General features: G+C 40.8%; 1 protein-coding gene across 10 annotated transcripts in view; it reads right to left on the reverse strand.

Moving 5' to 3' along the window:
* LOC147572807 (ankyrin repeat domain-containing protein 26-like) overlaps positions 1–14,442 on the reverse strand; it is a 626,452-nt gene that overhangs the window by 591,801 nt on the left and 20,209 nt on the right. For all 10 annotated transcript variants that reach the window (XR_015245799.1, XR_015245800.1, XR_015245802.1 and 7 more), the window contains exons 6-7: positions 11,525–11,561; positions 6,004–6,076 (exon numbers count right to left, since the gene is read on the reverse strand). Coding sequence is in view for 5 of the 10 variants with exons in the window: in XM_086693296.1 (XP_086549422.1) it covers positions 6,004–6,076; positions 11,525–11,561 (110 nt within the window). In the remaining 5 variants the exon portion in view is untranslated. The remainder of the gene's footprint in view (positions 1–6,003; positions 6,077–11,524; positions 11,562–14,442) is intronic.

Here is a 14,442-nt window from a genome sequence, read left to right on the forward strand (position 1 = left end):
CTCAAACACAGCAGTATTGAGGTCACAACACTTGCAATACCAGGAATACAGGCTGCAGAGGGACAGAAAAATCTCCACAGGTGCAAAGACAAAGCTTGGCGGGAGAGAAGGGTGTGTATGCGGATTGGGAGAAATAAAATGGTCCGCACAGGCATGGAGTGGGGGAAGCCCTTTGGTGGAGAAGCGAAAGGAAGGTAGAGAGAGAGGCTGTGGGAAGTGTATTTGGATATGAGAAAACCTGTCCGGAACACAGACCAAGGAGAGGTCCAGAGAGCCAATTCTACTTTGCAAAACAGCCTTAGAAGCTAAAAAACAGACTTTTCAAGGTTGCCAGACTTTCTCTAGAAAAGAGCTGCCACCTCCCATGCCTGGTGGGGAGGGAGCCGCCCCTAGGCTCTCAGTGAAACACTGGGAGAGAACACCTTGAGTATGGTGTAAAGGGGAGGTATTGCCCTGCCCAAGGGAAAAAGACTCTGCAGGCATGAGCCAGAGGACCTTTGTCAACTGGGCAGAGTGGTCCTACTCCAAAACCAGGTCTGAGTAAAGCGGGATCCTATAGGGTTTTGAATCCCAGCTCAGTGCTCAGGGAGCACAGGAGAATTTGCAGCAAGGCAAGCCGGGCCCCCAGGATATTCTGTGAGGACGACCTAAACAGTGAGCTTTGAGACACCTCGTGTGAGCAGGAGAGATTGGGGTGTCGCCATTTCTCTCTCCATGACCCACATCGTGGGGCTTCAGGGAATGGACAGTGAGCCTCAGTGGAGGCAGGCCAATTACACAAAACCCTGCCTCTTTGTGCCTCATAACTGCTCTCTGTGGGAGTGAGACTGACACTGATGGGACCAGACAGCCCCTCCCGTAGACCAGCACAACCACCTGTCACAGACACCAGTGGACAACTCTCCTCTGGTTTTCTACCTTTGTTTCTTTGTTCTCATTTGAATTACTATTCTTTTTATCTTTTTCTTCTCTGTCTTAATGTTTATTTCTTTATTTTGAGAGAGAAAGTGAGTGATCAAGCAGGAGAGGTGCAGAGAGAGGGAAGGAGAAAGAATCCAAGCAAGATCCATGCTCTCACTGCAGAGCCCGATGGGGTTAAGAACCCACGTACAGCAAAACATGACGTGAGCCAAATTCAAGAGTCAGACGCTTCACCAACTGACCCACCCAGGCGCCAATCTTTTCTTTCCTTTGCTTTCCCTTTCTTCTCTTTCCCCTTTTTTCTCTTTCTACTCTCCTCTTTCCTCGTCTCCCTTTGGAAACAGCCTAGTAGTCTCGAGTTCACGTGGGTCAAACTAATTATATATCTACATAAATAGATATATCTTAACATATACCTATATATACATATATATAGGTATATATAGATATATCTATATATTTTTTTCCTTTCTTCCTCTGTTCTGGTTCTTTGTTTGCTTGATTGTGCATTTTCTCTATACTTTTCTAGATCTCCTTCTTCATTTTCCCCCCTCTCTTTCTGGATTAAGCCCTAGAGCTCCTTTGAGTCACTGCCTGGTCTTTTTTTCCACTCCAGTCATTTCTCTTTTTGTTTGGGCAAAGGATTATTCACCACCTTCTTCTCCTTTTTTCCAGGATTACTTCAACAAACAAATCAAAGCACACCTGGTGGAACGCCCAAACCACCATTCCAAGTAGCGAGAAAAGCAGCCAAAGACGCACCGAAAGAGTGCACACAACACACTCCAAAAACATTTGTTGAACTGCCAGGCCCTGGGCAGTGTAGGAGCTCTTTTTATTATAGTAGTACTCACAGGTGTGGGACACAGAACAAGCTATTAACACACATAAAGGGCAGGAATCTAGCCAAAACGACGAAATCGAAGAATTCTCCTCAAAAAAAATTCCGGGAAGAAAGGACAGCCAGTGAAGTGCTCAAAAGAGACAGAAACAGTACATGTGAGCACATTTTGGGATTGACACTCATAAGACGCATAGTTGCGCTTGAAACCACGCACAGAAGACAGCAGACAATTTCCTGCTTCAGAGATCAAGGACCTAAGGAATCGTCACAATGAACACTGAAAATGAAATGGTGTAAAGGAGATAAAGAGTAAACTAGATGCAGTGACAGCAAGGACGGGAGAAGCAGCAGACAGAATTGGTGAAACAGAAGATCCACTGGTGGACAAAGATGAAGCAGAGAAAGGAAAGAAAGGAAATTATGGACCAAAAGGCAGGTACTAGAGACCTACGTGATTCAGTGAGATGAAATATTAGCCACATCCTACGAGTCCCAGAAGAAGAAGAGTGAGAGAAAGGGGCAGAAGGTTTATTTGAACAACGTATAGCTGAGAGCTTCTCTCATGAGGGGAAGGAAACAGGCATCCAAGTCTTGGTGGCACAGAGAATTCACTTCCAAGTCAACAAAACCAGGTCAACACCACAATATGTCATAGCGAAAGCGGAAGAATACAAAGATAAGAAGAGAATTCTGAAAGCAGCTAGGGACAAATGAGTCTTAATCGACAAGGGAAGACACATAAGGGTAGCAGCAGACCTGTCCAAAGAACCTTGGCAGGGCAGAAGGGAGGGGTAGGAAACGGTCAATGTGCTGAATGGGAATATATGCGGAAAAGAATCCCTTCCCCAGCAAGGCTGTCATTTAGAATAGAAAGAGAGAGAAAGGCTTTCCCAGACAAACAAACCCTAATGGAGTTCATGACCACTAAACCAGCCCTGCAGGAGATCCTACGGGGCGACTCTGTGAGTGGAAAGCAGCAGAGACTACGAAGAACCAGAGGCCTCACCAAAAGCATGAAACCTTCAGATAACACAATGACACTAAATCCATATCTTTAACGAATCACTCTGAATGTGAATGGACTCAATGCCCCAATCAAAAGACACAGGGAATCAGAATGGGTAAAACACAAGACAAAACCAAAGAACAAGATCTATCCATATGTTGTCAACAAGACACTGATTTTAGACCCCAGGACACCTCCAGATTCAAAGTGAAGGTATGGAGAACCACCTATCATGCTACTAGAAGTCAAAAGAAAGCTGGAGTCGCCACACGTCCTCCAGAAAGACTAGATTTTAAACCAGAGACTGTAGTAACAGATTCAGAAGGGCATTGGGTCATAATTAAGGGGTCTATCCATCAAGAGGAGCTAACAGTTGCAAATGTTTATGGCCCCAAAGTGAAACGCCCACACATATGAATCGATTAATCACAAACATGATTAAATGTATACATACAAATACCATGATTGTAGACTACTTTAAGACTCCACTCATGGCAATAGGCGGGTCGTCAAGGCAGAAAATCAGTAAGGAAACACAGATCCAATGTGTCAAAGGACCAGATGTATTCAGATATACATAGATATATATTGGCCTCATATATATGCATTTATATACATGGATATCAACACTGATATATTAAAATCTTTTCATCCAACAGCAGTAGAATGCACGTTCTTCTTAAGTGCACATAGAACATTCTCCAATGTCTCCAAGTGACATCCTGGGTCACAAAACAGCCCTCCACAAATATAAAAGGCCTGAGATCATTCCTTGCATATTGTCAGATCACAACAACGAGCACTTGCTCATTCTTATTCTCTCTCCCTCCCTTTCCAAGAGAAATACAAACATTTCAAAAACATTTAGCTCAGTCCCTTCCAAAAAGAGAAAAACAAGAATAATAAACCTTGTGGGGCAATGAGTCCTGGATGGAAACCACACAAAGACAGTAGAATTCCATAACCAATATGTTGACAATGGAGTTGACAGAAAGTGATGTACTAAAAGAACAGACACTAAAGAAATAGCTTCTGCAAGGACAAATTAGGGTAAGGGTAAACCATTAAAAAAGAGCCTGGTGCGGGGAACACGTATGTGGCACAGTCAGTTCAGCATCCACCTTCAGCTCCTGAGTCATGATCTCATGGGTTGTGGGTTTCTGCCCCACGTTGAGCTCTGTGTTGGCAGCTCGGAGCCTGCAGCCTGCTTTGGATTCTGTGTCTCCCTCTGTCTCTACCCCTGTGACCGTTGCACTCTGTGTCTCTCTCTGTCTCAAAAATAAATAAACTTTAAAAAAATTAAAAAAAAAACATAAAAGCATGGGGGGAGAAGAGGGAAAAAGAAACAAAAACAAAAAATACATGACCAATCAATGAAGCATGAGCTTAAGACAAAAAAGAAAAGGAAAAATGTGAGCAAAAGAAGGTAAGTGGAAACAACATACATTTTTCTACAGGTATATAAGTAGGATTGGGAATATACCATGAACAATAGTCTCTTTTAAACCTTTAAAGATATATGTATCTATATATGTGTGTGTATATATATATATATATATATATAGATAGATAGATAGATATATGTGTGTGTGTGTGTGTGTGTATGTGTACATATATATGTATACATGTATGTGTGTGTATATATATAAGTGTAAATATATATGTGTATATATGAGTATATTATATCTATCTATCTATCTATCTATCTATCTATCTATACCTATCTATCTATATCTATATCCATCTATCTATCTATTTAATATTTATGTAAAAGAGAGGCTTTGATTCACAGTATATTCCTAATAATACTGACTCTTATCACTATACAGTTATCTGGTTATAAATACTGTAATAAAGAATTTAATTTTTTTCACTATAAATAAACTGTTCAATTCCTGGCATCTATCGCCTCCGAAAAGCTAGAAATTATTACTAGACTAACAAAAGAACAGAAAAAGAGAGGTTCCTAACACGTCAACATTCACTATGGAGAAAGAATTGGGAATGAGAATTCTAGGAAGAAATGGGAACCTTCAAAGGATGTATGTAATGGGACACAGATGGGGTTACACAAACAAAGGCTGAGGACTTTTTCTCTGCAATTCTAAGCTCACAATGGGAGGATACTAAAAATATACTGTAACCTTCTTTCTTATGTAACTCCTGATTTCCTCAATAGAATTCATTTGCGTTTATACATGTTAAACACTAAACCGGAATGTAAACTGAAGCCTGACTTTTTAAATTCACATATTTAATTGTGATATATCATGCGTATTTTGTTCCTTTTCAAACTCCATTCTACGGAATTCCATTTCCCTACTCATTTATTCATATTCAAAACCTATGACATTGTTTCTTCCAAGCAAGACGTTATTGTAGGAGCTCCAGGAGTCAAACAAGTGTGTTTCCTAACCTCCAGTAGCTTATAATGATGTAGGGGCTTTGAAATGAATACTGAAATAAATATCAGATGTCTGAAACTTTAAATTTTAGAATCTGACACAAGGACTAGGAGGAGATAGTGTTCAAAGCTAGAATACGAAAGATTTCTGAAATCAGAAATTTGACAACTTGGCTATGAAGAGCCTCTGCTCATAGAGCTACTCTTCTCAGCAAAATACGTATTCTTCGGGGAGATGCACAATTTTAACTTACTCTTCATGCAGTTATTTGAAAACTACAGGAGAACACCTTTGTAAGGTAAATGTTGAGAAATAATGTAAACATCTAAATTTCTACATTTTCTAATATTATTTTAGTCTAAACGTAGAACAAAGGATAGAGCCAAAGGAAAATCCTGTATGTCACCAAAATAAAACTTGCCCGGGGCCGGGGGGGGTGGGCAACCTACAATAGATACTTGGACCCAATCAGGTTTCATTTAGGCATGAGTATTATGTCATGCTACTACCACAGTAAGAATCCTTATCCTTAACCAAATGTCACATTTCCTCCATTATGGGAAAGCTTTTCCTATTATAATTTGACGGTCATTATATATTTTCCAGCCCATTCTTTTATAAGACTCCACCTGTAGGATTTACCAAAGTACAACAAAACAAAACAAAACATTCAACGCGTCATGTATCTGTAAAGTGGTTTGTTCTTGCTAACTTTCCATGACACTCATAAAATGATGATACACAGGCTCCTCTTAAATTTTCAGAGTAAATAAGGGAGAAAACTCAATTCAGAGCAGGAAAGTGAGTTTCACAGGAGGGTACTTTACCTTGGTACCAAAATCTAAGACTTGGCTAGATGATGTAGACCGTGAATCATCAGGACCAGGTTTGTCGGAAAGCCTTGAGAGCAAAAAAATACAAGAAGAAAATGTTCATTCATTTACAAACAAAATTTAAAAAAGTTCAGGGAAAGGTCGCCTATCTGTTTATTCCACGAAGTTTCTTGGTATCATTAAAATTGGCCTCTGTTTTTTTCATTGTTTTATTTTAATGCCAGTAATAGTAACATCCAGAGTTATATTAGTTTAAGTTGTACAATATAATGATTCACCAACTCAATACTCACCCCGTGCTCATCATGACATGGGCACACCTTCATCCCCATCATCTCTTTCACTCCTTCCACCACTCACCTCCACTCCGCAACCAGCCATTTCTTCTCTGCAGTTAAGAGCCTATTTCTTGGTTTGTCTCCCCTTTTGTTTCCTCCCTTTGCTCGTTTGTTGTTTCTTAAGTGCTACATGAGTAAAATCATATGGCATTTGTCTTTCCCTGACTTTGCTTACCATACTACACTCAGGCTCCATCCAGGTGATTGCAAATGCCAAGATTTCATTGTTTTATGATTAAAATTACAGTGTGTGTGTGTGTCTTTGTGTGTGTGTGTGTGTGTGTGTGTGTGTGTGTGTGTGTGTGTGTGTGGATATACATACACACACACACATACATTCATATAGGGCTTCTTCTTGGTTCACTCAGCTGTCAAAGGACGCTTGCGCTGGCTGTTGGAAATAATGCTGCAATAAACACAGGAGTGTGTGTGTCCCGTGGAATTCGTGTTTTTGTATTCTCTTGGGTAGTATCCAGTAGTGCAATTACTGGATCATAGGAGAGTTCTGGTTTTAAGTTTTTGAGGAACCTCCATACTGTTTTCCACAGGGGCCACCCCCATTTGCATTTCCACCAACGGTGCAAGAGGTTTCCTTTGTCTCCACATCCTCGCAAACACTTGCTTCTTGTGTCTTGGAGTGTAGCCATTCTGACAGGTGTGACGTGGTATCTCGTTGTAGTTTGGGGGAGCATCTTTTCATGTGTCTGTTGGCCATCTGTATGTTTTTGGAAAAGTGTCTGGTTATGTCTACTGCTCATGTGTAAACTGGGCTTTTTTGGACGGGGGTGATGTTGACATGTATCCATTTTTTAGACATTGTGGATACTAACCCTTTACTGGATTTGCAAAACATTTCCAAATTTGTTCTCCCATTCCAGAGGTTGCCTTTCAGTTTTGACGGTTTCCTTCACTGTGCAAAAGCTTCGAAGGTTGATATAGTCCCCAAACTTTATTCTTGCTTTATTTCCCTTGGCTCAAGAGACATAACTAGTAAAATGTGCCTACAGCCAAAGTCAGAGAAATGACGGCCTGTGCTCTCTTCAAGGATTTTTTTTTTATGGTTTCAAGTCTCACACTTAGGTGTTTAATTCATTTTGAGTTTATTTGTGTCTATGGTACAGAAATTGGTCCAGGTTCATTCTTTGGCATATGGCTTATCCAGTTTTCCCAACACCATTTGGTGAAGAGAATGCCTTTTCCCCACTGGATAGTCTTTCCTGTTTGTAGAAGATGAACTGACGATACAGTGGTGGATTTATGTCTGGGTTTGCGGTTCTATTCCACTGAGCTCTAAGGCTATTTTGTACACCAGTACCCACCATACTGTTTGGATTACTACAGCTTTGGAATAGAACTTGAAAGCTGAGATTGCGATACCTCCAGGGTTCCTCGTTTTCAACATTGCTTTCGCCATTCAAGGTCTTTTGTGGTTCTATACGTTTAGGCTTGTTTGTCTAGCTCTGTGACAAATGCTTTGGTATGGTGACAGGGATTGCATGACATCTGTAGATGGCTTTGGGTAGGGTAGACACTTTAAAAATATGTATTCTTCCCATCTGTGAGCATCGGATGTGTTTCTCTTTCCGTCACCTTCAATTTCTTTCATCAGTGTGTTACGGTTTCTATAGTACAGGCCTTTCACAATTTGGACCCTGTTTTAAAAAAACTTTCAGTTCTCTATTTTGACTCCACCTCTGCCAACCTGTGAAATCTCCAGGAAAGACCCAGTCTGAGTTTCCATAACCAAGTATGACAGGCAGGGAATGCTCTGAAATGGTTGAAAGATAAGTGTATAAACGTTACTACAATGACTTCTTACCTCACATCTGTCAGAATGGCTCAGTTTCAACACACAGGAAACAACAAGGGTTGCTCAGGGTGTGGAGGAAAAACAACCCTTGTGCACTGGCCATGGGATGTAAATTGGTATCGCCACAGTGAAAGCCAGTATGGAGGGGCCTCAACAAATTAAAAACACAAATACCATAGGATCCAGTGATTCCACTAGTGGGTATTTATTTACCCAAGGGAAATGGAAATACTAATTTGAAAAGATATATGCACGCCTATCTTTATTATAGCATTATTTACAATAGACAAGATATGGAAGCAACCCAAGTGTCCACCAATACATGAAGAGACCACACACACACAAGCACATACACACACACACACACACACACACACACACACACACACTGAAATAGTACGCAGCTATAAATGAGAATGAGATCCTGCCATTTGCAACATCATGGATGTACCTAGATGGTATGAGGGTAAGTGAAATAAGTCAGACAGAGAAAGACAAATCCTATATGATTTCACTTCTGTGTAGCATGTAAAAAGGGGAGTAAATGAACAAACAGAGCAAAAGCAGAAACAACCCCATAAATGCAGAGAATTGACTCTTGCCAGAGGGAGGGGAGGTGGGGGGATTGACAAAATGGGTGAAGGGGAGAGGGAAGTTCAGTGTTCCAGTTATAGAATGAATAACCACAAGGCTCAAAGGTACAGCATAGGTTATCTAGTCAGTGGTATCGTAATACCATCATACTTTACCAGATGGGTGCTACACTTACGGCGAACATGGTGGACCATCCATTACATTGTGTGCGAGGTAGACCTCTGTTTAACTAAATATATCAAAGCTTGGGTTTCCATGTTATGAGTGGTAGTACTAACTAGAGATTAAAAGTTCCCACGGCCAACTTTGTTCCTACACTGGTCTTGCCTTATTTAGGTCCATAATAACTAGCAAGACATTCCAAGCCTTCAGGGGGCATTCAGCTACCCAAGGAGAGAGACTGCGATCAAATGGTCCTGGTAGTTGTGCCTCTATTTCTCTATACGCTGCCTGACTATTTTCTTCCCTATGAGCTCCCACTCCTACATCACTCTTCGGCACGGTTCTGTGGCATCCCCCAACCTTTCAAACTTGAGCCTCTGAAGCCATACACTCCTACAACAAGGATGGGCTCAAATGACCGAGGGTAGGAACCATGGCCTGCTCCTGGAGAACAAGCGAACTGGGAGTCTCAGTCATCCACACAGTCCCCTCAACATAGGCATGTTATCACCGATCCAGATGAAGCTCCCTTACTGATTTGACAAGTCAGTCCTACCCCTGCCCAGCCCTACAAGTACATGGGAAGGGCATCACAGATTTAGGAAAAGAGGTGGAGTGAGGAGACAGCTTGCCTTGGGCCATACATCTCTGATGTGCGGAATCTCCACCCCCCACCCCCAATTCCTTGAGAGGATCTAAGCTATCCTCCCTCAGTTGGGGTGGAAGTAGGGGATATCATATTTCTATTTGCTGTAAACAGACTCTTCCCAGCAGCTCAAATGATTTTTAATCTCTCTCAACAGAAAATCTGAGGTATGCTCGCACCTCCAATGAAACCAACACACACAAAAGCAGAAACCTGGTCACGACCCTCTTGAACTCTCTATTTGAATATGCCTTTCTAAACAACTCCTCTAATCCTGGGTCCTTCATTCCTGTCATTCACCTTTATCTCACTTGGCATAAACCCCCATATTCTGACATCTTTCCTAAAACTCTTGTTTCTATCCAACTCAGTGTTGTTCTTCTTGAAACCTGGTCTCCTCTGCTAATTCGACTCTTACCCTCCTTCACTGTATTCATTAGACCCACTCCCCAGATTTCTATCATTGAAATATTTGTCTGCGAGATGAAGACAAAAAAAACAAAGAAAGAAATGAAAGAAAGAAAGAAGAAAGAGAGAAAGAAAGAAAGAAAGAAAGAAAGAAAGAAAGAAAGAAAGAAAGAAGGAAGGAAAAGAACCCGAATGTAAATCTCATTTCTGTGACTTATCATATCTAACTAGGTCACTTCAATCTCTTTTGAGTTTCAAACTGTCCATGTAAGCAACCATTGGGCAAGGAGGCTAAACAGAGGTTGAATTACCAGAGGGTATTTTGATGAATCAATCTCTGAGGTTCCCTAAATCTTGAGACTATAAGTAGTTTTGATTTGGCCTCTGGAAAAATGGAGAGTCCTTAGCTGGCAGAAGGGGAAATATTAATGGGAAAAAAAAAAAAAAGAAATACCAAGAAACCCAGAGAAGAAAGTAAAAAGGCAAAAACACAGTACAGAAACTTCATAGGGAAAAAATCTCCAAAAAAGAAAAAGCTTCCTAGAACTAGTCAAGGGTACTAGTCCAAAGGGAAACCAGACTGGGAACTTAGGCAACAGAGAATCCTCGAAATATCCTAGCAATATCCTTGCGATAGAGACTGAATTTAATTAACGTAACATGGTCTACAACTAGATACCCTTCCCTTACAGAAAACTCATTTGTCTCAAGAAGAGGGGATATCATCACATCTAAGGAGATGCCTGACGACATCTTGCTTATTATGTAAAAGCCTTGACACCATGGCCATAGCTGACATCCATCCTAAAATCTCGGATGGTAAAAACAAGGGACTAGTTACCACTGCACTAATGACTTTTGTTAGCACTAGGGGTCAAATACATAAGGGCAAATGCTTGCACTAACCTGGTTTCTTAGGAAAACCCTAAATTAGAGTTCCGACATGATTAGCTTTGACATTCTGAGTTGATCTGCCCTAGGATCTGTATCTTCATCTCAGTGCTGCTGAGGAACCAGAGAATGGATGTGGCAGCTACACAGGCTGACGGGAAAAGCCCCTCAGCTACCCATTAACTATGGAATCATGGTCGAGTCTTCAACCTCCCTGAACCACAGTTGCCAAAGTAATAAAAAGTAGGCTACAACAACACAGCTATTTTGCAAAGCTATGCAATGCCTATATAATTTAACAGATGTTATGCATAGGATATAGTGTCTTGTCCAGGGTAGACCACTCAACAACTGCTTTTGTTCTCTGCGTTCCCTTAGGAAACACATAATTTTCAGTTCATTCGTTTCACTTCCTTTCCTTTCATTTTCCATTTCATTTCATTTCATTTCATTTCATTTCATTTCATTTCATTTCATTCCTTTATACTTTGAGAGTGAGTGCACACAGAAATCGGGAAAGATATCCCAAGGAGGCTGTCAGCGCAAAACCCGACGTGGGGCTTGATCTCACAAACCTGAGTTGAAGTCAAGAGTCACAATCTTAACCGACTGAGCCACCCACGTGCCCCAACGAATGTCACTTTTACAAATCCATAAAAATCCTACCTGGCTATAGAATCTTCCTCAGCATTCTTATCTGCTCCTAAAGAAGAAAGCAAAATACATGTTAAATCAACAATTGAAAAATAGAGGAAATTACAAGTGTACAGCTTATGATTTGTGAAAAAGTATTGCTTTGGGACCACACCTGGAAACCACACTGCACTGAAATGTAATTATACCATTCGTAGGCTTAAAGCACTAAGAAATCTTACTTTCTCCTCTATATTGACCAAAAGCAAGAGTGGGTTTCATCAAAATTTGACACCTACAGGTGAACTGATGTTTACAATGGCCATCACTGACCAACTCTATGACACTGGAGGAAAATGGTGTCGTTAGGAGAATGATTATCACAAGCTGACAATGTCAAACTGTAACTAGCATGATTTTTCTGGACTTCCACCCCTATAGAAGTTAAAAGAGAGTTTTTTTATTTTGCTGTAACACAGCAGAACTTCCCCAGCCATTTAGTAGAGACTGTTCAGAGTTAGGATGAAACAACACCTCACAAATGTGCTCCATAGCTATTGTACTTTGCATCATGGCCAAACCATAACAAGCAGACTCTCCCTGGCCTTATTTCCAATGCCAAGGTAAGTTGGAAGGCTGTGGCATTCCAATTTGATAAACTTCTAACTTCTCGACACTGTCTCCTTCCATTGCTAGAGAGTCTATCTAGACCCACCGCACATCACAGAGGAGGATCCCAATGTTGGTACTATGTAGTGGCTCATGATGTCATTTTTCTCAACCCTCCCCATTGGGTGACACACATCTAGAAAAATCATGCTTGTTTTCATGGAAGGCATACGTCATCAGATCCTCTACTGATGAGCAACAAAACAAAACAAAGGGCAAAGAATATCTTGAATGCCTACATTCAATTAGTGGGGAATTTTAATTTTCTAAACATTCAACGATAGCCACTGTATGATTGTTACTATATGACACTCTTTAAAGAGCAAGACTATGGAGGTAAGGGTTGGGGTGAATGTAGGGAAAGAGGGGCACACCCCCAAGGACTATTGTTTAAATTTTTTTAACGTTTATTTATTTTAGAGACAGAACATGAATGGGGGGAGGGTCAGAGAGAGAGGGAGACACATAATCGGAAGCAGGCTCCAGGCTCCGATCTGTCATTCCAGAGCCTGACACGGGGCTCGATCTCGTGAACCACGAGATCATGACTTGAGCCAAAGTCAGACACTTAACCGACTGAGCCACCCAGGCGCCCAAGCACAGAGGACTTTTAAGGCAGTGAAACTCTTTCACGCGATACGACAAAGGTGGATTCACATCATTACACATTTGTTAAAACCCATAGAATGTATAACACCAAGGCTGAACACTAATGCAAATTAGAGACATTGCCTGAAAATGATGAGTTAGTGTCCATATAAAATGCACCACTCTTGTCAGGGTGCCTGGGTGGCTCAATTGGTTCAGCGTCCATGTCTGGATCTGAGCTCAGGTCATGATCTCACATTTCATGGAATCAAGTCCTGCATCAGGCTCTGTGCTGACAGCACAGGATTCTTTCTCCCTTCTCCCTCTGCCCCTTGGCTGCTCACACGCATACATGCTCTCTCACTCAAAACTAAACAAAGGAACTGAAAAAAAAATTACTACTAAAAATGGACCACTGTCGTGCAAGATGTTAACAACAGGGGAGGCTAGGCGTGTACGGGAGCGTGGTATGGTATATGGAGACTCTCTGTACTTTCTATTATATTTTGCTGTGAACTTAAAACTGCTGAAAAAATAAGGATCATTAAATGTAAAAAACAATCAAACAAAGTACAACCACCAAACACGGTATCCATTGAAGCTACTCTTAGCATATATTAACCATGATACAGTCACCTTGAACATTAAGATAGAGATCAAAGTAACACAATAGGGATACTGTCTCCCATATGGAAGTATATGAAAATACATAAAGCAAAATACAAAAATACAAGTTATTTGTATATTTAGGCAAGAAAACAATTGATGAATATGACCAAATATAACTATAAACAGGGATTCAGCACTGTATGAATCAAACCTGGGTTTTCCATATAATTGAGATTTTATTCTAATTTTAAATCAAAAATCATTATGCTGATCGTATCTAAGAATCATAATGAAAGCTTAATCATAGAAAAAAAGATGATAATGACCTAATATTGCCCTAGTCTTTTTTGTACAAATACCTACTTCATATGGATGATGAAACTGAAACCAGTACCATGATAACCATCATTTTACTTGCTATTAAAATAAAATTTTAAGACACCACCAAAAATGAATTGAGGGCTGTAATTTCTATGCAGAAAAGGTTTCATCCAGCAGGCCGAAGATGGCTACCCTCAGAATATCCTACTTGAATGAATGGCCCTTGGTTGTTCCCTGGGATCTTGGATTTAAGGAAGGTTTCCACCATTCCCTAGCTTGGTAATAGAAGCTCACTGTGCCTAAGTATTGGTAAAATCAGTGTGCTTAAGGCCGTACACTTGATTTCTTTCTGGAAACCTGGAATTTTGGGACATGCTAAGGAGAAGATGCCTATGTGCTTAGCATTTGATGAAAACCTCGGGCACTGAGTATCCATAAGCCTTGTACTGGCAGACAACATTTCACTTGTGCTGTCCTAATTTCATGCTGGAGGAATTAAGCACATCCTGCTAACTCCATAAAGATAGGAGTCCTGGAAGCCTGTGCTTGGTCTACTCTGGACTTCACCCCATGCACCATTTGTCTGTGCTGATTGGCCTTTCTAGCCTGTCCCCATAACAAACCATAGGCAACAACTGTATGCTGAGTCCTGTGAGATCTTCCAGTGAATAATCAAATCTGGGTGTCGTTGTGGTGCCTCTATCACAACGCATTATATGAAATTTTATTATTTGGGTTGATGTCATACACGTGGTTACAGTCAG

Source organism: Puma concolor, chromosome E4 (genome assembly GCF_028749965.1).
Source record: "Puma concolor isolate L17-30 chromosome E4, mPumCon1.1.hap2, whole genome shotgun sequence".
NCBI lineage: Eukaryota > Metazoa > Chordata > Mammalia > Carnivora > Felidae > Puma > Puma concolor.